Below are 24,122 nucleotides of genomic sequence, written 5' to 3'. Positions count from 1 at the left end.
GTGACAGCCTCAAGGTTCTCTAGGGGAGGTTCACATTGGGTATCAGGAAGAATTTCTTCACAGACGGGCTGCTTAGGCGGCGGTGGAGTCACCATCCCTGGAAGTACTTGAGACATGTAGGATGTGGTGCTTAGGGACATGGTTTTGTGGTGGACTTGGCAGTGTTAGGTCAATGGCTGGACTTGATGATCTTCAGGGTCTTTTCCAACCTACGTCATTCTGTGAAAAGGCCGCAAAGGGGAGGCAGGAACTGGAGCGTTATCTCCTCTGAGGAAAGGCTGAGAGAGCTGGCGCTGTTCAGCCGGAAGAGCAGAAGGCTCAGGGGATCCCATCAAGGTGTACAAATGGAGGGTGCATACAGGACAGAGCCCGGCCCTTTTCAGTGGTGACAGAAGGAGAGCCAGGGATCACCACTGGAACACGACAGGTTCTGTCTGAACATCAGCAAATGTTTCTTTACTGTGCAGGTGACTGAGCAACAGAACAACTTGCCCACAGAGGCTTTTCCACCAGCAACAAGGGACGAGCCCTTCTGGCGAGTCCCTCTGACAGCCCTCAGAGGAGCCGAGTCAGGGCGCTCTGTTTGTACCCAGGGCATCACCAGGGTTCCCTGCTTGCATTGCTGGAGCACGGAGCTCAGCAGCCTGCCACCACAGGACCCAGCATGTCGGAGGTCAAACACCGCCGCTAGGCTGTGACAAGATGGCAAATGCCCTGCAAAGCAGCAGGCTTTCCCCTGCGGAGGGGCTGCTGTCCCCACTGGGCAGCACTTGGGGGCAGCCCCAGAGGCCTCTGTGATGTCACAGAGCAGCACCCGTGACTTCTCCAACCTCACCGCTCTGCCGCGAGGTGCATTTGGTTCAGGACTCCTGTGAGTTCAGACGCGTGGCGTGCAGGCTCCAGGAGCATCCCGGCCTTCACTGAGTTGCACCTTTGTGCGTTCTTGTGTGGTGGGGTACTGCTGGTCCCCACAGCACCTGTCCCGGGGCTGCAGGCACAACGAAGGTGCCAGGGTGCTTGGCACCATCAACAGCACCCAGCCAGCTCCTCCGCCTTCTCTGACCTCCTCCTTCAGGTACCCTCTGCTAACTCCAGCCGTGCTGCTGGCCTGGGAGACAACGTGGTGGGCTGGACGGGCTGGGACTGGGGGGACAAGGCAGGTGCCGACAACGGCCATTGAGATGGGTGGCCCACGTGGCTGAACCTGATGATGATGAAGAGGAAGAAGAATTTCAGCCCACAAGAAGGCCCGTCAGGAGGCCCTCACCTCCCCGCTACCTCCACTCTCTTGGGCTCTCTTGGCAGGCAGGACACTCCATCCCGTGCCGAGGAGGACCCGAAGCAGAGCGGTTCTGCAGGAACAGCCAGCGGGGGCCAGATGCAGCAGGCGGGGCCATCGGAGGAAGCTGCAGGAGAACGGTGCCCCATCTGCCTGGGCACCACCAGAAACACCGCCTACGTCTCCACCTGTTTCCACACCTTCTGCTTCCGCTGCATCCGGCGGTGGGCCGCCACGAGATCCACGTGCCCGCTCTGCAGGCAGCCCATCGACCGCATCCTGCACACGGTGCGAGCGGACGACGACTACCAGCAGTACGTGTGCAGATCGTCCGCTCGCGGCCGCAGGAACGCCGCCAGGGAGAGGGTCCGCAGCAGATCCCCTCAGCGCCGCTACGACCTGCGCCCACGGCCCAGCAACAACGGCCCCGCAGCTGGGAGAAGGGCGCCGCAGGGGATCGGACAAGCAGAAGGGGCTGGCGCAGCTCCAGGGCCCATCAACGCTGCCCCCCAGCAGGCTGCAGGGCAGCGCCCCACCAGCCCCACCAACGGACCCATCCTCCGCATCGGCTCGCTGCTGCTGCGGCCTCTGCGCATCCAGCTCCCTGACACGAGCGGCCGATGAACAGCAGGGGCCTGACAAGCACCCACGTGGGACGGGAGGGCTCTCACTGTGAAAACATCTGTCCTCCCGAACAACGGCTACGTGCATTGAGGCCCTGCTTTTCCCTTTAGTTAAATTATTTAATTAATAATGATTTTCCCTTAATAATTACTTTTCCTTTAAATAAATTATCCTTATCTCAACCCGTGAGTTGTTTCTCTCCCTTTCTTCTTCCTCTCCTCTGCTGAAGAGAGGGACAGAGCGCTTGTGGTGGAGTTCAGCTGCCTAGCGAGGTAAAATCACCACAGGAGGGGATCAAGTGCACCCTCACCGAGTTTGCCCATGACACCAGCTTGGGCGGGATTGTTGATCTGCTTGAGGCTAGGAAGGCCCTGCAGAGGGATCTCGATAGGCTAGATCGATGGGCCATGTCCAGCTGTATGGCGTTCAACAGGGCTAAATGCTGGGTACAACACTTGGACCATAACGGCCCCTTGCAGCGGTACAGGCTTGGGGAACAGTGGCATTGCACGGGGAAGTGGCGGAGTCAGCATGTACCCTGAAGTACTTGAGACACGTACGATGCGGCGCTTAGGGACATGGTTTTGTGGTGGACTTGGCAGTGTTAGGTTGGACTCTGCGCATCCAGCTCCCCGACAGGACCAGCCGCTGAACAGCAGGGGCCTGACAAGCACCAGGGCGGCGGCCTCCAAGCCCATCCACCAACAGCCGGGCTGCGGGTCCTCAAGGCCTGCCGCTCCTTCTGCCAGGACAGCCCTGGCCTCCCTGGCTCCCCGCCGCTGCCTCCACACCCAAATTTCATCTGGCCCAGCAGCAGCACTGGCCCAGAGGGAGTTCCTCTCCTTCCCAAAGCCAGGCTCGTCCTGCAGCAGCTCTGCACAAGAACCACCCCCTGCAACAGCGAGCAGAACTGCACTGCCAAGCAGCTGCGTAGTCTCCGTGCTTGCAGATACCTCAAAGCCATCTCAGCACGGTCCTGAGACACCTGTTCTGGGTCTGCCTGCTTGAGCGGGAGGGTGGGACAACAAGACCTCCAGAGGACCCTTCCAACCTCAACCATTCTGTGGCTTTTTAGTTATTTTCCAACACACCAATAAAACTACCACTGAAGTCAGAAAGCAGGGACCAGTTTGATCACAGTCATTTCATACAAAAGTCGGACATTTGATCAAGCTCTGCCCACGACCTAATAATTTCCCTGACAACCAAGCACCTCCTTCTACCTGGGCTTCAGCTGAGCTGGAGAAAAATCAGAAAGTCCACCCAGTTTCTCCTTCACCAATTGTTTCAAACTTCTCTTTTAGCCACTTCAGTCACAATTTGGTAGTTTTCCAAAGTTAATGTTTTTATGTACTCCAAGCTTCTTAGGGCCTGCTGAGGGACAGAAAGAAAGATAAACCTTAACTTGTATCCAATTTATCTCCCCTAACAGCACAAGTAATATGGGTATTTTTAGCAATTCTTTTACTGCACAGGCTGCCTAATCTTCCACACCGAGTTAAATCTGAGGAAAAAGAGAGGGTGCAAGTGTCAGGGAAGGTATCAGCAAATCTTTGCAGTCTAATGTAGGATTCAGAGGGGCAAACTGACTAAAACTCAGCCAAAATCAAAGCAAATGCAGGGACTCATGTAGTAAGTGGCACCCCAGGCAGCGGTGCTTTCACATCTGCAGCACTTACCTCGCAATGAACATTACATTACACAACCATTTCTAACCTCGGCACTTGTCCTTGCTCCAAGCATAATCATAAGATTCAATTCTCTGTTAAAAAAGGTTGAGTAGTATTTTACTTATTTAAAAAAAAAAAATCTTTCCCCTTTGTTTAGTTCCTTTCCTCTAGCATTTGCTAGTTTTTATTTCTCTGAGCCATTATTTTTTCCTGAACATATCCTGCCATTAGTGCTTCTTCAGCAGCACTCTCTTGCATTTCCCAGTGCCCCCACTGAAGGCAAGGTCTGCATCCTCACTTCTGGTACCTACAGTGTCAGTGTTGATGCTGAGCTGCTCACAGAGGGCAAGAAAAAGGTGACATGAACACTGTCACTGTTAACACTGCGCTCACTCCACGCAACACCCAATGTGCATGAAGAGCATGGTTTTCATCTTCCTCCATGGACATCAGCCTGGATTTGGAAAAATCCAGGAGATGCAGGGGCAGAAACCACAGCCATACCCTCCTCACCACGTGCAGACCTTACTCCTTTCCTCAGCACCCAAATAATGTTGCACAAGAATGTCCTGCCCTCAGGACTATGCCCTAATTCTGCTGGTGACTGTGAAGCTGGCTAACTCAGCAGGGCATTCCCACACTTCACTTCTTTGGATGAACATTTTTGTGCGAGTTTTCTTTGTGTGTGGTGCTCAGTACACCTCTCCATTACTTTTTCCACTGCTAATAACCTACAGTGACTTAATTTTGTGGAAGAACCCTCCATTGTGGAACTGTTTTAATTAGTTCTCTGATTTGTTAGCAAACTAGGAATACAGCCCACTTTTTTTCCTGTAGCGGTGCCACTTCATCCATTGCTACAAACAGCATGCTGGGACTGCAAAGACACAAAAACTCTTCGGTGCTGCGGGAACTGGCAGACTCATCAAGCGTATGGTGATAAAATTTTCTGCTACAGTCTTAAGGCTTGGCCCGGCTGTCAATGTGGAATCAAAGGAAAAGTGATATATGAAAAATGTAACTTCAGAGAAAAATAATCTATAAAACATTATAATAATTAACATGTCACCAGATTCTATAAACTTTGAGGAAAACTGCTGTTCACTTCTGAAACTCGTGACACTATATTAGTCACCAAGCCATCCTAAGTCATACTACCTGTTCCTTTGTTCTACTATTTTTGCCACAGAATAAATAATAATTAAAAAAAGGGTTTAAACTTTGTCATAACAAGTGAAAGGAGATCAAAGCAGGCTGGTGAATGAATAGAAAATACTGAATCCTCTCACAAACACAGTAAGCCAGCATGCCATAATAAAAGAATCACAATAAGTCTTCCATCTCTATGCCAGACTTCATCTGCTCCCTGGCCAAGAAAGTCAGGATTGAATTAAAAAAAACATTAACAAAAGTTATGTCCAACATCCAAATATTCTCAGCTTAAATAGAAAACCTACATACTATGTTTAAACTGGCAAGGTACCCATGCAATTTGTTCCTCAAAATTCTTAATATGTTATTAAAAGTTTACATGTTGCTGAACTGCCAGCAAGCACATTTACATCTTTACAATTGCCTCTTGCTCTCGCAAACAGTATTCCATTATATTTTTCTAGTACACAGCTGAATACAGCAGCTGTGAAACTCAGGAATGCCAGCAACCAATTAGGTTGGCATAAACCACGTCTAGCATATAAAGCAAGACCAAGCTGCAAATGCTAAAAGCATAAGAGCCAAATCAATCTGCAGTGGCTGAAGGCAACATCCTTCATTTCTGGTGTGTTTTCTGGAGCCGGTATGAAAATCTGAAATGTAAACGTGTTTATGTAAACACAAATGTGCATAAAACTAAAAAGAGCAAGTGATTACAAAATGACTATCTTCACACACATTTCAAAAACAAAAGAAGGAAGTCCAGCCGTAAAGGTGATGCACTGATTCTTCACATTTACAATTCTTCTCCTTGCATGATTAGAATTCACATCACAGGGAAAACATTTTTTTTTCTGGGAAGTAGTTACATTGCTTTAGAACTCACAACTGATTAAAAAGTTATTTGAACAGGCCATTATTTCTGTAAATGAATTCTGTCAGACAGTGCACAGTTTACCCTCTACAAACTAGAGCATGCAGCAAACAATGCTGCAAGTAAAAGACAACGCAAATGTATGTGAAGCCACCTTAAATACACTTGCATTACAATATTCTCCCCTTTGTTGATACAAGTGAACAACATCAACTCTTACATTGCCTCTTTTCCTAGTCATCTTACGAAAATTTTAAAAACAGAGGAAATAAAGCAAACAAGCATAAATTTCTGCAGAAATAGCAGATAAAATGCCTGTACTGTAAGAACTACCGATGCAGAAAAAATGTTTCGGAAGAAGCAGCAAAAGCAAATAAGCAGGGTAAATCAAACACGTTAACCTATCCTCACCCTAGTTAGCAGTGCCAGCTGGTAGAAAATCCCAAGAGGTACTCAGATCTTTACCTCTGAGCAAACTCAATGTTTTATATCTGCAAAACTTCTTGAAAATCCCACAAGTCGGAAGCAGTGATCGATTTCAATACTAAATCCATAGCCTCTTCATCTTCCTGTTACTTTTCAGAAATTTAAGTCACCAGATGTAAATATGAGTTTGTGTTTTTGGAATTACAGCCTTGGCTAAAGCACTAGCTAACATGTGACCCAAACCACACCGTTCTCTCAAGTGACTCAAGAAATAAGGCTGGTGAAAGACCACAGCCTTCCCCACCCTTCCAAATAATTAGGGTGTACTGGCCTAAAATGACATTGCATTTGTACTCCTTATGCAGTTTTGTGAAGTCTTAGAAATCTTTGAGACCTAATAGATAAAACTTTACACACGGAGTCTAGATCAGGCTGCTAAATGGAAAACTTAATAATTTGCACAGTGACCCTCTCACTCCTCCACCCCAAAACAGCAGCAGAACTTTAAACCACAGTGATAACCTACCACCATCAAACAATTGTTTAAGCTTTGCTAGTTCAAAACCAGGCAATTGTTTTTAGCAGGCTCAGGCTACAGCCATGCCAATGGAGCCAGCATTCAGTAAAGGAAACTCAAGAGCTTGTTACATCCTCTGAACTTTCCACTTCTTTAGGAATACAAATAAATTATATTAGCTCAGACAGTAGTCTGTTCAGATGAGTACTGTTTTTCCTAACTGCAACAACAGTAGATGTTTCATAGACACATACAAAAGTATGGTACAAGTTAATGATGACCATAACAGAAGTTACCCATTGATTACAGGACTGCAGTGGCCATTTGTGAAACATGACATGACTTTGCTAATCATGTTCACAAGGGACTAACATAATGTTACCGCATCTACAGACACCTGGACGTAGAACATAGACACGCTTCACCTTCACCCTTTGCCAATTGATATTGAAAAATTAAAATTGGAAAGAATAGAATTTCCCTCACTCTCTTTTGGAAAAAATACAAATGATAGGTTTTATATTAAAAAAAATGTTTATGTATGTTTACACATGCGGCTGTGAATCAGGAAGCAGCGTATACCAGAATGAATGTGGTCCAAAACATTTTTACCTGTGCTATGGGCTCCAATACACAGGGTTTTGATGGAAGAACCTTCCTGCTCTTACAGAGAGAGCTCCAGAAGGAAAAAAAACTAATGCTTTATCCACCCAACAGCATCCATAGCAAACACCCAAGGAAAAATCCCAAGGAAAAAGACAATCCCAGTGTAGATGTCCCCAGTGATGTTAACTGTGGCTGTGTTCCCATTTGCTTCATCAGGGCTTACAACTTCTCTCCCTGCACTAGATGGACAGTTCTTCTGTTAATTCCCCAGGGAAAAACTGGCAGTAATTGGCAGATGTTTCTCTCTCCACATCACTAAGCATGCTTGATTTTTTTTTTGTTTTAAAGTCTCATTTATCCACATACAAGCAACCCTGCTATAATGAAATGTCTAAGCCTTTTCAGTTATCACAATCTACTTTAATTCTCTTTGTTTCTACCACAAGTTATGTTTTAGTTTTATTTCATCATACAGATGTTTTATTTTTTGCCATGCTACACTTCCTTGTTATCTTGGCTGTTATCTCAATTATGTTACCACACTGTCACTAACATATGCAGTACCTACCTTGTCCCTAAAGCAAGACCTTAAATGCTAAAAAAAGCCACATAATTTTTCATTACAGATACATTTCAATATTTATTTTTCTGTGAATGATCCCTAGCTACCAACTCATTTTATTTTTTAATCATAACAATACCAGAGTATTTCAAATGACAAGCTTGTCATGACTGCATATGTTGATCTCTCTAAGCCTCTACAACATAACAGATAAGGATTTGGGGAACAAAAACTAACATTAAACAAATCAAATTTCCCGTATCTGTCTGTATATTACAGTTTTGAGTTAAAATCCAACCTAGTCTGCTCTTAGCCCCACCCAGAAAGCTACAGAACTCAGAAGAAAATCCCCATCTAAGATATGTATGTAATTTGTACGGAAAGAAAAAAAAAATCAAACAGTGCTTTAGAAAAACAAAAGTTCACAGATCTTACTGACAATCCACTAACAAATGAGATAAAGAGGAAAAAACAACCAAAGCTCACATGCCACTGAAGCATGTGTAGCATTTACCTTCAAAATACAAAGAGCATATTTCATGTCCCTCAAACAGCAAACAGGACACGAGCAACTTTTTGGTCACCCTTGCGTTCAACAACAATAACCCCTTCCACACCAACCACTATATTATAATTCTACTTGCTTAGTTTAGCTGAACTTGTTAATTGCCTATATGTGTGCACCTCCTCTAATGACATTTCCTAGAGCTGCATCCTCCTGCTGTTGTCTCGAGTTTGTGTTTCTCTAATAGTTGTTAAATCACCAGTCTTTTCACACTGCAATTCATTGCTTTTTTTTTTTTTTTTTTTTGCTGCTGACCTTTCATTTTCCGAGCCAACCTCTAATATTTCCCTTTACATTCAAAGCAAGCTTCTTGTGGCTTCCCCAGTTAGAGGAACACTGTGCGTTTCACTTCTCTTCAACACAAGTCCAGTTTCTCTTGGGGTGTGGAACTAAGGCTCTTGCAGCCGTATTTCAAAGCACATTATTTCACATTAATGAGCTCCTCTGAAAGCAGTCTTGACTTTGTTTACTTACAGAAGCTACAACTGCCTGTGAAATCAATGGCAGTCACCCCTCCGGCTTCACAAAAAGAATGAGGAAAAACTCACCACTGCAGCATTCAGAAGCTACAGCTCCGTATTGCTTCCATAGGTGTCCGCGTCAGAATGATAGGCGACTTGTTCCTCAAGCAGCTCAGTGCATGAAGTATCATGTCACAATGGGTAACAGATGCACTGATATCTAGGTATTTATCAGCCAGTTATCTCAGCTGCACCACGCCAGTCATCCTATCATTTTTAAAAGCCACCAATTCCTCCACATATAACCACAGAGAAAGACATTTGGAAGGAAGCAGAAGGAAGCACCTGTCCAATCATCTAACGCATACTACTGTAAGTCCTATTAAAAAAAAAATAGTAAAATAAAATAATAGTAAAATAAATAAAATAAAAAACACTTTAATAAGCTGAATTTATTTCCCCTTCATGTTACTAGGCTGCACACCTCTGCTGTTCATCCTGGTGGCAAGTGGCACTAGCACCTCACTGTCAACACATACAAACATTTTTCTAGATTACACTTGTTCACAGCCATTTAGTACTCCGTACTTTCTTTTATAATTTGTACAAGGACACCTGTACAGGAATGGTGAATCTATCTGTATCTGTCTCAGCCCAAACACTCAGCCTTTTTTCAACACTGCCAACCAGGACGAAGTGTGATATTCAACATACAATTCCAGACTGCAACACTCACTGCCAAATTACAGTAATAATGAAATTGCACTCACTTTTCCCCTTGCCAATTCACACCAGTGGTCCACAATTGTTTGGTGATTAACTAGAATATCAAGATTTTTCTCCTGTCATTTACAGCTTGTGAATTCCCAATTTGTAGCAAAAGTACTTTTACTTTGTGTTATTATGTTTTATCCCAGTTTATTCCATAGCTCATATTCTTCCAGCATGATATAAATCTCCACAGAGTTGATACTCCCACTCTAGCATAGCAATTAAGTTTTCCAGGAACAATGTTACTTTTTGTGTTAAGGCCAGGAATGAATAACAGCCAGCCAGTCCCAGAACAGACCATAGAAAGTGTTCTGTAGAAATTAGTAAGTACACCACCATCATCTTTCTTAAACACATGACAATTCCTGTATTAAACTTCACCTGAATCATTTATCCTGCGTTACAAAACATTTTACTGAAATTCAGAGAAATGTATGGATTACCTTCAATAATGTAACAACCTGCAACACTAGCAATGCTATGCAAAGCCTCTGCATCAATCCTGCTCACTTCCAGGATACTTGTCTGGTACACAAGAGACCAGAAGCGTATCAGCATCTGTCCTCCATTGCTTACTACTTTCTATTGAGGCACTCCAAGCTACAAGACTGATTTGATTAAATTTGTATTTACCCCCCCTTTTAGTGCAAAATCAAGCAAGGTGAGCTAAAATGACTCCTGAAACTGATGTTAACGTAATGTCTGATTGCTCTATGACCTAAAATTCTTTTTTAGAGAGGCTGTGTGATCTCCGTCCTTGGAGATCTTCAAAAGCTAGCTAGACATGGTCCTGGACAACCTGTTCTAGGTGTTCCTGTCTCCTCCAGAGGCCCCTTCCAACCTCAGCCATTCTGTGAAGCAGTATGGGCTGGTTCTGTCCATGACACCCCAGGACAGCATGTTTCAAGACAGACTACCCACACCTCCAGCAGCTGGTGTTCTGCGCAGGTCCCTTGGCTGTGCCTACATTAACAAGTGGTGTATGGCAACAGGAGCAGATCTGTAAAGCAAAGCAGGTGGTGCAGAGGATCCCACATTCACACCGTATGTTCCAAAGGGACTGGGGGAAGTAGTACCACAGACCAAACACCATGTGCTGGAGTGCACTCTGTACATTTAACTGGAAGGTGCATTCCAGAAAAGGTGCATCCAAAAGGAATGTAGCACGCTCCAAGGCCACTTTCAAAGTGAACTAAATCATAGTACAAAGACGTAAGGGATGATCAGAAGATGTATATCCAAAGTTAGTTCTGGATCTGAACTGAAATGCTTGTACAGGCACATCCCAGTCGTCCAAGCAACAGACCTTAATTTTTTATGCTAACTCACTTTGACCTATACAGAAACAGAGAGAAAACTGCATTGTAGCCTCCCACTACGATGCTTTTAGAGGATGAACATGAGTGTATGCTGGCTGTCCTGGGATGTGCAAGAGAATATGAAAGTGTGATACCTACTGAAGGGCTGCCCAGGCAGTGACAGGCAAAATGATGCAGTTCAGGTCTCTTCTCAGCAACCAGCCAAGAAAGTTCAGGTTTCCGACAGCAGTTGGGTCATCTGGTTCCCTTCCGATGGGAGCCTGGAAGTAAACTAGTATGTGTGCAATGACAATGGTCATGGTACCAGGATGCTAGACTAAAATGAGGTGCAAGATAAATTCTCAGTACATACACAACCAGGACACTCAGAGCTGTGAAATACTTCAATCCTCTCTAAAAGAAGATTACATGTAAACAAGTGACAATGAAGGAGGGGACTGGGAAAGTGAAGCCATGTGTTGTAGGCTTGGTTTTGTTTTGTCTGTTTGTTTTAATGAGACAGGCTTTTCAAAACATTAGCCAGAAACTTACATGTCATCTTCCAGCCCAGTTACACTCCAAATTACACCAAGCTCGGGGTCTCATCCTTTGGCAAGACAGGTTTTTGGGTAGTCAGATGCCATGACAATTGTGAGGGAAAAAAAGATAGTGCACAAAAAGGTGGCAGATGACATGGAGAAAAGAAAGATAAAGCACCCAGAGAAAAATAATCTACTGTATGGATACACAATGCTGAAACTGCAACTAGAAGTTACAATTCAAATAAGAGATCCCTTAAGATATCATTCACCGTTCTGTAAAATCATTGATTCAAAATGCAGCTGCAGAAAAAAGAAAAAAAAAAAGTCAATAAAAGATTGACCATCATCAGGAAGCTAAAGAATAAAACAAAGCGTCACTGTGAAACACTAAATAAAACCTTGCTGTACCCACATCTTATCTACTGTTTGCACTAGCCTTCACACCTCAAAAACGATGTAGAGGAATTAGACGAGGACAGCTAAGATGATGAAGAGAATGAAACAAGCAGAGATTAATGCACCTGAGAATGCTCACCTACAATGAAAAGGCCACAAGTGGATTTGGTTGAGCTTCACAGTCAGAAAGGACAAAATGAGTAGAAACTGTTACTCCCACAAATCCTGCAAGGCTAGAACTAGGAGCACTCTTCAACTTTTAGGCAGATAAAAGTAGTAACGCATCTGGCTATGCAGCAAACAGCGAACTTCCAGATCTTGCTTTCACAAGAGATTTATGAGGCAGACGGGGTAAGCTGCTTCAGAAAGGTATTCAATAAATTCACAAACCATAGGTCTATAAATGGATATTTAACAGGACTATGCGGAGTTGTACTCCTAACATCTCGAATGTAATTCTGGATACTGGGGAGAGACAAAGGCATCAATCAGCCTACAGATGGCAAGGCGGGTCTGCTTTTCCTGAATTGCTTCTCCTACTGCCAGTGGGCTAGACGAATTATCAGTGTGATCCACTCTGGCAGGTTATGGCAGTGGTTAGCATGGTTTAAGGTGATGAATGAACCCCCAAAAGACAGAAATACTTCACAAACTTAAATAAAAATAAAAATCCACTCTCTAATTTTAGTAAAAGTCTTGAATAGAAAGAAAAACAAGTTTTCCTTTGCTTTTCATAAAGCAATCCTACTCATTTTGTTCCACAATCACAATGAAATATCCTTTCCGAACTGTAGAAAAGGTCTACACCAAATCAACAAAAGACCCATTTTCAATATTCACACAAGGTTTTCCAACTCCCACTGGTCATCCTCATGGCCTGCTTGAGCTCCCTTCAGTTCTCAGATCTGAGGAAAATTAAGTAATCAGAGTTGTAAATTTCATTCAAAAGAGAACAGGACATTAACAGATGACTTTATAGTATTTCCTGTCCTGTATCATATTTTTCTTTTACTACGGCTGCATAAGTGAAGGTTTTCATTCAGTTAATGGTAATGACATTCACATCTTTTCTGTCACTTGACAACTTGTAAACAAGTTGTAGGAATAGTTCAATGTCTTCTTATGTCTATTTTTTTAATTTTGGAAGACAGAACATAATTTGACATCTTCTTGCACATTTAGTCAGCAGTTCCTTGAAGTCCTTTAAAACAATTTTGCAGGCAGCTTCCTTAAAATCTTTTAAAATTGCTCGTGAAAATACCCGTCCAGAATCTTTCATTGTATATTTTTACAGATGTAAGTCCTCTGTGTTCAGTATAAATTTCAATACAGTTATGGAATATTGGAGTAAAGGCAGATTCAGTCACGTCTCTCTTTTAAACAGCACTGAGGTTTAGAGGTTGTAGATTTTTTTTTCGCTTTTCTACAACAGGATTTAAGATTGTGGTGGATTTAAATTGTGTGGTGGATACCCTCTGCCAAAAGACTGAGGTGACTTGGCCAGTGTTCCCCCTCCCATCCCCCTTCCTCGTTTAGTTTGTTGCTTAAATAAATAGCAGAGACATCGTTTTCATGATGTTCTCTGCTTTCTCTGAAGCTAACAGTAGCTGCCCAGAAACAATAGCTTGTTGCAACACACAGAAGTTTTCTAGCAGCACCTTATACAGATGATTTCAACTGGTACCTTTCAACTGGTACCATTTGCCTCTTCTGACCTACCTGTCAATATTTTTTTCTCCCCTTATTTTACAGTATTACATTCAGTAAGAATATTTATCATAACTTATTACAGAGTTGCCAAATGTTGTTCCTGGTTAAAAGGCATTTTTCATCTCATACATGTTTAAAAGCCTGTATTTTAGCCTTATCTTAACAAGATTCTAGGAGTTCAAGATCAAATCACTAAATAAACTTGGAATAATACTTTAATTCTTCTCTGTGGAGAAGCTCAATGTAACCTAAAAATTTTCAGATCATGACTTATATTCACCCCATTCATCACCACCTGAATTCCTATTCTATTAAACTGTCAAGAAAAACTGGAAAGTTCAATTCATAAGTATTAAAGCAAAACCATAAGGAACATGTAAATATAACCCAAAATTGAATCAGTAAATTGGAGAATTGCAAAATCTAAGTGTGCGTGTGCTTTTCAAAGTGAATTCATTTCTACTGCCTTCTTCCTAGAGTCAGAAATAGAGTACAGATATACTGTGGACTTTGTTTCTAAGGAGAAACCTTTACACAAATCTGTCTCTCTACTTCCCTCCACTTATATATGTATTTGGTGGGCAATTTGAAGGCAATTCTTAACTTACTAGCCCCACCAGGAAAAAAATACGCTTAAAATACTCATACATGGGATTATGTAGAGGTTTCAGTGTCAAATGAGAGCCATGGTGAACTCAAACTTGCACTTGACTACAAGGCTTCAATTGAATTAATGATAACTTGAAAGCAAAATAACATTCTTCTGTAGGGGAAAGCATGACCACCCACTGCTAATAATGCCACCAAAGCCAAAGATTCATTGTTATAAGCAAGTTACCTTACTCATTTTACTTCTACCTGGTATTGCACAATTGCATTTTACAAAGCCCTGGAATTATCAGTGTTGCAGATAATACAGCAGTGGCAAGGAACAAGCAGACTTTTCACTCTACAGGTATGGGAAACCTTAAAGCGGCTTATGCCACATGCAGCCAGAACTGCCACTATGTAAAAACAATACGCTACACTGAAAGCAGTGTTATTTGAATAACGAACAAAAAGTTCCACTGTCACATTCAAGCCTTTAAGCAGCAAAATCCCTCATTCTTCTCTTTCAAGAGTCAAACTTAAGATCAGACTCCGTTGCTGAACTAGAGCCTGCTCAAATACAGAAAACTGGAAAAAAATAAAAAACTAACAAAGTAGCTTAATTACTAAATCTAACTGATAACTCACCTGTTGTAAAAGGTCATTTGAAGTTCTCGTTAAAAGCACAGTTATACAGTTATTTCCAAGAACCTCTACTGACTCCCTTACACTAAGCAATTCTAAAATTATCTTGGGTTCCTAGCAAAATAAAAGAAGAACTGAATTTAGACTGTAATAGTAGAGTTATCAACAGTCTTCTAGGCATCTTCTATTTCTGTAAATGATTCAGGTCACCACAGACATTCAAAAATAAAAATTAAGCATAAGTCTGAAAAATTAACTCCTTTTCCCAGGAAAGGTACATTCTCATGCAATTTTTCACAAAGTGTTACCACTTTTTGTCTAACAGATGTAAAATCTAGTTTTAAATATTCAGAAATAACTAAGTTCAAAGACATCAAAATTAACTCTACAGAACACTCTTCACCAGAGAAATGGTAATACGATCGTCCTAACACCCTCCCTATCTATGGCTGCTTTTTCCCCCCGTAAGAGATTAACAAGGCACAGAGAATAGTGGCAAAATACAAGAACATCTAGCCCCACATTCTGCCTCCAACAGTGGTTCTACTTCAGAAAAGCATTCACCGAGATAAATGTTCTTCACTAACTTCTACCAAAGCAATAATTTATGGATTTTCTAAGCCAACAATTGTCCTGTTTATCATGATACTTTTGGGGATAGGAACAAAATGCATTTCCAGGATATCAGACACAGTCACTACCGTTTCATAGCTAAACACATACTACAGAATTCAAAGCGTCCATTACAGAGGTCAAAGTTGTAGGAAAATCATGTCAACCATCTGTCTATCTCTATATTGGGAACCTTATAGACCTATTGGCTTTTTAATTCTTGGAGTGAAAATAAAAAATAGTACTGAAACAAGAGTATAACAACAGTGAATATTTCAAGGAAAGTAACGAGGACAGAAAAAGAAATGGAACGCATTTGAACACACAGAGTAAGAACAGTTTCGTGGATGTAACTTGTAGCAGTTTATGACAACCTACATCTGGATTACCATAGTTTTAGTTTCCCAGCCTCCCTCCGTGCAACACATTCACATGAAAACTAACACTGATGCAGTGGGCAGACAAAAGTAGCCCAGATTTAACCATCTTAAACAGACATGGAATTATACCAGTAGTCAAAATTACTAAAACTAACTTAATTGTGCTAAGTGTCTAACATCTTAATTAAGTACAAAAATCTCTACCAAAAATAACAGAAAAAAATAGTCCAAACAATACAACTAGAAAAATACATTTTAGTCTCTACGTTCAGTTCAGAACTGAGAACAATTTAAATAAAATCCCAAATATGAAGTCACAATAAAAACTAAAGGTTTAGAATATACAATAGCAAGCAATTTTTTTTTCTTACTATAATTATTCCCTCCAAAATACTAATAAGAAATGCAAGAAAGCATACACTTAAGAAGAGACAAATGGTAATACTGGAAAACAAAGACAGGCTTTCAAGCCAGCAAAAAGAATTGGTCATATATCTGAAAGCTTGTTCGTGCTTTTGAAATAAGAAATAACAAAAGCATATTACAGCTCCACCAAAACTTTTCACCCTAGATCTGAAAATACATACTGAAAGCATCTATGCATCCAGACAACTCTAACTATGCTACAGAGACATTACAAGAAATTGATTATTAAAAGTAAATGTCTTCTTAAAAACTATTTATTTTTAAATTACAAACCCATCGTGACTGACCATTCATTTTGCTTACTGCACCTTCTCACTACTGTACAAATTTAAGATGGCTTGGGTGTCCTTGCTGTGGAGTTCCATACTTTAGTTTTACATTACACTAGAAATTAAACTTAGCTCTGAAGAGCTAAGATGAACCTCTAACTTACCATAAGCAACTTCATTCTTTTTTCTCCACTGTGTACATTCATAGCAAACACTGTATTTTAGCATTTGCAATGGGTTGACCACATACTCTCTTCCTGATCTCAAGATGGTGAGGATGACAAGACAAACCAATAAACAATAAGATGGGAGAAAAGTCAAAAAAGAAAGATCACATTCTATGATGTAAGCAATAAGTGGTTTAAAAGGTAGAACTTGAATGAGAATACAGAAATGAAGAGAATTCACTCCATCCTGTTACTTATTTCTCAAGCACAAAGAAATCACAACGGCGCATTCCACAGGTCAATCCAACAAAAATACCACAGATTTTGTGCTCTAGGAAAGGAGCTCATCTGATAAATACTCCATACTTTTCACTCAACTTTTACAGCCTTTGAGTAAGTAGATATATTCAAAGAACTCAAAAGGCTAATTCATCCTCTAGAGCAAATAGAGATACTTTTGCAATGGCACTGCTTTTCACTCAGACTTGACCTCTTTCCATCAATTCATCATCTTTTCCCACCTCAACAAGGCGTGAAGACATGCTTGGTGCCATGCTGTCAAGAAGCAGCATGACAAAGCCTTCAGTTCATAAATCCATAAGAAGAAAACAGGAGCAAAACTGGGTACCAGCAACAAACCACTTACAAGGAGTGTGTAGAAAGAGACATAACTTTACCTAACAAAAAAAAATTTAAGGCTGTATTTCCACACAACCCGACGAGATGAGAGAAAGAAAAACAAACAAACAAACAAACTATGCAACACAAGCTATATGATCCAATGGCTATACACAGCTCTAAAAGACATTATTACCAGTACGTAATTCTGTACTGAACATGGAACAAAAAGATGAGAAGACTCTCTGAAGATTAGCATTTCAACTCTTGTCATTCAAGAACTATTTATGCAAAATATAGAAGGCCTACATAAATATCTGAAAATCTGCAAGTTACAGTGAAAATCCACTTATTGAGTACCAAGAACAGAATACTTAAAAAGTGATTTTAAAAAGGACACAGCAAACTTAACAAGTCTTCCTGGTCATCATTTCTGTAGGAACAATCCCCAGAAATTGGGTGTAACGAGATGAGCACCTGCACTGGATAAGTAAGTCTAAATGCTGGACCCATTAGCTCCACCACCACCGCCAGATTTGAAGTCCCGTTTGTGATCTGGCCACTAGGGAAGGACAAAGACACATTGTGTCAAATATGGCTTACGTAGGGATTAGGTAATTGAGTCAAATGATTTAAATGGGGTAACAAAAAAGTCTTAGTCACAGGGAAAGAACAGATACATGTCACCAACGGAAAGAGTAAAAGCACATTACCATTTAAATCTACCCTCAAGAGCTTGTTAAATAGGGTGACTACCCAAACCTGAACAGAATTTTTATAGCATCATTATACCTTCTATCTAGCTATAAAATCATTGGGAGCTGCACATAAATGTCAAGATCGTCATAGGGGATAACCCAAAACAGAGAGGATGGTGTAGACACTCAACACTAACAAACGTCAGTTTCATGCAAGTTTTTGAACAAAATAAAACGAAAATCACAGCCCTTACTGTTACAAAAATTTAGTCTCCTTTGCATTTGATGGTTACCATGATGTTTTGGCATGCATAAGGAGAGAGGAGGAGCTGCCAGTAGGTTTTTGAACTAGATGGATTATCTTTGACCATGACCAGTTTCAGCTGCTTCAGAGACAAGTAAAAAAAAAAAAAAAAAATTCCTAAGTAGGCAATTACAAAATAACACAACCACAGGCAAGATTTCCTCCTGCCTCCCATCAGTTAGAGGTTATTTAAACTACAGGCTCGGGTAGGACAGAAACTACCTTTTACGATGGGTGGTGTTACAGAGCTGGATATTCCTATCATCCATACCAACACTCTCCCTAAAATTCTGCTAGGTTTCCAGCATCCATGTCCTATGGTAATAAGCTCCATGCGAAAACTGGTCCAAGTTTATTCTCCTTTCTCAGTTTTAAGTTTTCTCTTTCAAACACTGGCAGTTCTACTGTTATTCTATTATGAAAAAAAATAAAAATAAAAATGAACACAAGCTCATGATCTTTCTTTTTCATGTGATTTGATGGTTAATCTGTAAAAAAGAAAAAAAAAATCACCCTTTTTCTTTTCCTGGAGTTTCTGTCAAATCTTCAGTCACTTTCCTCAATTACCAGAAGGTCCTTTCTCATCTGCTGCTTTACTTCCGACACAGTGACAACACCACTGTATTCCACCCCTCTCCAAATGAGCAAATATGTAATTAATTTCTCTCTTCTTCTAGGTAGTATTTCAGATTTGCCAAGATGGAGAGGATAGGAACAGTCTGAGGAGGAAGTGTGCAGAACACAACTGGACTGGAAAACTAAAGGGAAAATACCAATCAGCCTACCGGAGGTCTGCAGGGCATCACAGGTTTGTCCTATTTCAGCAAAAGACTGAATTTATGGGGAAAAAAAAATTGTAAGACATTCTTTCTCCAAGTAATTATATAGGTCTTCATCATCATTAATTGGATAACACACAAGAAGCGGGGATGTGGGGATAAGTTCACTTGCAAAGCAGTGGGCTATTGTTATTTGGGTAAGGGGAATTCGTCACCAGAAAAATACCCATATTTAGACCTGAGAAAGGTGCATCTTCTGGACGGGAGGAACCACACTCACAGCTGGTCTCGCAGCTACATTCTGGCTCACTCTCTAGCTCTTCTGTGTGATAAGGCATATTTTTCACAACTGGAAACACAGTCCACTATGAGAAATTCACAACCTAAAACGAACAAGTTCCTTCCTGTTTCCAAGACAGATTACCAAGGCATATTTCAAGTAACATAAATAAATTGTACCTAAATAAGTAGCAAATTTCAGTATCAGAAATGATTATTAAAAGCCAAACTAGGTGACCACTTGATACGCTCTTACATGAACATAATGAGTTATCTCATGTAATTATAACTGGAAATATTATCTGTTACTCTAGACAACATTTATACCAATGTTTACCCACTGAGAAAAAACAGATACACAGCAAGCAGCTCTGCATCGTCAGTCCTTGAAAATGTTGGGCTTCATCCAAACACTGGTTTTCATATGTTTTTGGCCATGAGCTCTAATAATGCTTTTCATTTGTAGAACATCTATATTCTATTCAGTCCTATAAGAAATCTCTCACTTAAACACTTAAGCCTAATTAGAACTTTTCAAAATGACAGAATATGTAACTTTTCTTTCCAGAACATTCTGGTCTCATTCTCACACTTCTTGTGTTTTACATGTCTTTGAATTTAGTTGTAGCGAAGAAGGATGACTTTTAACAGTGATGTTTTATTTAAAAAAAAAAGCTATTCTCTTCATTCTACTTTTTATTTAAAGAAAAAATAGAGTTATCTGGAATTAATAAAGCTTTGTATTCAAAAAAGCGTTTAGCATAACTGGTGGACAGATGGGAAAAAAATGCATACTTGTTCAAATGACCCCATTAACAAACTAGAACTTTATTTTATTCAGCAAATGAACACATAAATAAGGATATTTTAAAGAATTATTATACTTACCTCTCAAAGCATAAATTTAGTTTTAAAAAAGGAATTCTTACAAATAAGACAGTGTGGGACAACAGAGCAATCAACACACCACCTTCTCTAGAAGCTTCTTAGACGGTTTTAATTGAGCTTTCAACCTCAGGCAGCTGGTATGGTAGATGGCCCTGGTTCTGTTCTACCTGGGATACAGGTTCCAGGTTGGGCACATCCAGGTAGCGCACTCTTCCTGAAGGAGAAGGTCATACTTCACACCTTCACTTTCTCCCAGCCACACATTTCCTACACACAGATACTTTTGGGGTGACAAACCCTCTGAGAATCATCTGAACTCCCTAATCCTGCAGAAAACTATCACATCCAAAAGTCTGCAAATTCAACACAATTAGTGAATTAAATCATCAGAATAAAAATACTGGCCACAATGGATGCAAGATGGAGCTCCTAAGAACAACGCAACTGGCAAAGGCATCTTGTTAGAAGCAGCCAGGTCAACCCCGACTGCTTGTGCAACCACAGCCCATGCTGGTAGCCTACCTTCTGAAAGGCAAAGCAATCTACATACAATGCAGTGCGGGCTGGCCTTTGGTATTTGTCTCAAAATGCTCCCTTCTGCATACCTGGTGATCCAGCATCCCTGACGGAAAACAAGAAAACATTGCAATAACCAGGACCCACTAACCCTAGTACAACACTGCGGTGTGCCTGCTCACACGAGGACCAAGGCAACGCAAATGCTCAAAACCCTAGTTTGCATGACTGCTGGGAAGACAACCCCTAGTATATTGCTGATGTGTAAGATACTTAATGCGCTACTTCACATATGTGATACAGCAAAATATGTGAATTGTTAACAGTAATGAAAATAAGTATTGTTATGTTGAAGAGTTACTGTCCTCAATTCTAACTTTAGATGTGAGCAGAACCCTGTAGAGCGGAAAAAAAGAACACCAAAGCATTGTCATGTCTTATTGTCCAAAGAATATACAAAACAGACAGTAACATGTATTAGAAGTTGATGCAGGCCTCAGAAAAATAGTTTTTCAAGTTGCTCTGATGAATCACAGAATTGCAGGGGTTGGAAGGGACCTCAAGAGATCATCGGGTCCAACCCCCCTGCCAAAGCAGGTTCCTTAGAGCAGGCTGCCCAGGTAGGCATCCAGATGGGCCTTGGATATCTCCAGAGAAGGAGACTCCACAGCCTCCCTGGGCAGTCTGTCCCAGTGCTCCGTCACCCTCACCGTGAAGAAGTTCTTTCGCATGCTGGTGCGGAAACCTCAGACAGAGATCTGCAGGAGTTATGCAAATAAGTGCCAGACCTATCAGATTCTTCACGTGACACACAAGCCATTAGGCACAAATTGAGGGGTAAGGTTTAATACAGCGTCCAGCTAGCACCGAGCATCTGATTTTTATTGTAGGGTTGAACTGCACTATGGGACGTGAGAGAGACGAGCTGCATAAAGACTTGCTGCTCATTTCCTGCCTCATGACAAAACCACACTGACTTCAGCCTTTGACCTCCAGGTCTCTCTTCCCTTAAAAACGTTTGATTATTGTATAGCAAGATGATGAAGGGGGGAGAAAACAGAAGACCTTCCAGAACGCGCCAGCAGAACCCCACCCTGGTTCAGCAGGTTTCGGAGACCTCACGAAGGCCGGGAACGGGTGACATATTCCCCCTCACACCGAGGATCTGAAGCCGCGGGCGACCTGCCTGCGGCTCAGCCCCCGCCAGCCCCCCGAACACACGGGAGGAGCTGGCGCCCTCGGCGTGCTCTGTCCGCGTGTATCCCTGGGCAGCACCACACGGGCTGGGGATGCCGGCCGAGGCGAGGGACGCCCCGGGGGGGGCACGGCGCCCCCCGCCCCCAGGCCCCTCCGAGCGCAGGGCCGGAGCGAGGCAGAAGTTACCCCTCCACGTTACGGCCTCCCCACCCCCCGCACCGCGTCCCCTCCCCTACGCCCCCTCCTCTCCCTGTGGCCCCCCCCCTTATCGCGCCCCCCCTCCCCTCCCCTCCCCGCCGCCCCTCCCCTCCCTCCCCGCGCTGCCGCAGCCGCCCCGTCCCCGACGGCCCCGCGCCCCCGCCCCTCCGCCCGCGCTCCCCCTGGCAACCGCAGCGCGGCCCGGCCCGGCCCCTCCCCGGCCCCGCGCACACAATGGGCCCCGCGCCGCGCCTCAGGCGGCGGCACCCGCGCGGTCCCTGCGGCCGGCACGGCACGGCACGGCGCGGCCCCTCCCCTCCCCTTTCCCTTCCCTGCCCGCCGCTGACCATCGCTGCGCTTGATCTCCACGTAGATCCCTATCTGGATCTTGCCGAAGTTGGCCGCTGCCATCGCCTCATGGGGCAGCCGCGGGGAGAGCCGAGGGTGGATGGGGGGGGAGCGGGCGGGCAGGGCGCGCACAGGCGGCGGCGGCGGCACCGACCGCGGCGGCTGTGGGAGGGGATGGAGGGAGCGGGAGGGACGGGGGGGAAGGAGGAGGGACGGGGAGAGGGAGGGAGGGACGAGGAGGAAGAGAGAAAAGGCGCCGGCCGGATACAACGGGCGCTGCGCCTGCGCGGCTCGGCGCGGCGTCACGGCGGACGGTCTCGGTCTCCTCCTCCTCCTCCTCCTCCTCCTCCTCCTCGCCTCAGGGGAAGGGGGCGCCGTCTCCTCGGCCAGGCCGCCGTCCCTCGGGTGCCCCTTCCGAGGGCGCTGCCGAGCCTCGTGAGGCCCCCGCGGCGTTAAAACCGCCCTGCCCGCACGGCTCTCCTCCTGTCACCTTGCGCGGCACCGACAGACCGCTGAGCACACAACCTCGTCTTCTTCGCACGGCAGCGCCCGGCGATTAAAAATAATCCCCCCAATCCGCCCGCAGCCGGTAATACCTCAGGAAGGCTGTCACCTCGACACCGTCCCTGAGAGACGCGGCCCCCAGCCCATCGCCCTCTCTGCCCGAGCAGCTTCTCTCCTCTTTTCTTGTCGGTGCTGAAAGCAGAGCAAGTCAGAGGCAGCAGTTCATGGCTCCCAGTTCCTGCAGGCTTTCAATACACTCGTACATAAATAAATACATACACGAGACCCAGAAGAGGAACTGGCAAAAAGTTAAAACAGCAACAACTGTCTTGCACAACTTGGTTGCTATTTATGTTGGCCCTGAATGATGTAAACCGCCCTCTTGGTGAACTGCTAGGGAAAAAATAAATGATGAGTGAAAGTTTGACACCGTGGTTTTTGTTGTTGTTTGGTTGGTTTTAGTCTTTAAAACTGTCTTATTCTCTTATCCTTGCCTTGCCCAGCTTCAGTTGTTCTCATGAGAAATTTAGGTCCAAATCTGAATCACGTTATTCATGGAGGGCATCCCTTACTACAGTTGTGCTGGAATTATGATACAAAAGGCAATAAGAAAAGTCCAACAAAACTACATTGCTTTTCTAGTTTGGCCAATATCCATTTAATTAAGTCTATTGACAAACACAAAGAAATACCACTTTGAAAAAGGTGTGATGCAAGTAATACAATGCCTTTAAGAAGGCCTGTTCTAATTATAACAGAGCTAATGATATGCCTGCTCTTTTTAACCCATAGGTATTTTTGAAATAAAACCAAAATGCAGCAAATGTTTTAGACTTTTGTAAAAATTAGGCAGAAGTTAACGTTGAATTAAAAAATAGTTTTTTTTTTCTACTCACTATAAGCCATGTCACTTCAGTGATGTTCACTGAAATTTTGTAATGTTCTTTTTGCACAATTTCTACTACACAGACTTATATTTCAGCTTTCTCTTGCATAAGTACCCTTGTCAGACTTGGATAGCCACTTGCTTTGTCTCTGTGTAACTGTTAAATTTACGATCAATATAATTGAACCTTTTCTGATATTTTTCTGTAAAGTAAAAACAAAAATATTCAGATTCTAAGATTAGATGCAGAGTGATTGGAAAGCACCTCATTTGAAATATTTGAATAAGAAATAATAAGTAATTTTTCATACTATTTGCTCTGTCTTTCACAAAGGTTAAACTGAAAGCTTTGATATGTAACTAGTTT

The 24,122-nt window shown here is 42.9% G+C and overlaps 1 protein-coding gene across 5 annotated transcripts in view; it reads right to left on the bottom strand.

Annotated features, from left to right (window-relative positions):
• Nucleotides 1–23,267, bottom strand: part of KIF2A (kinesin family member 2A) — a 60,125-nt gene extending 36,858 nt beyond the window's left edge. The window contains exon 1 of one of the 5 annotated variants that reach the window (XM_013180507.3): nt 22,962–23,267. Coding sequence is in view for 3 of the 5 variants with exons in the window: in XM_066988843.1 (XP_066844944.1) it covers nt 22,365–22,428 (64 nt within the window). In the remaining 2 variants the exon portion in view is untranslated. Of the gene's footprint in view, nt 1–3,126; nt 3,266–22,364; nt 22,900–22,961 lie in introns of those variants that run through there. The other 4 variants (XM_066988843.1, XM_066988846.1, XM_066988845.1 and 1 more) reach the window with 4 other exon arrangements.
• Nucleotides 23,268–24,122: the final 855 nt, after the last annotated feature.

The sequence above is a fragment of the Anser cygnoides genome, chromosome Z, assembly GCF_040182565.1.
Source record: "Anser cygnoides isolate HZ-2024a breed goose chromosome Z, Taihu_goose_T2T_genome, whole genome shotgun sequence".
In the NCBI taxonomy this organism is placed as follows: Eukaryota; Metazoa; Chordata; class Aves; order Anseriformes; family Anatidae; genus Anser; species Anser cygnoides.
Note: the sequence above shows the minus strand (reverse complement) of the source record. Positions and strands in the feature narration are given on the sequence as shown.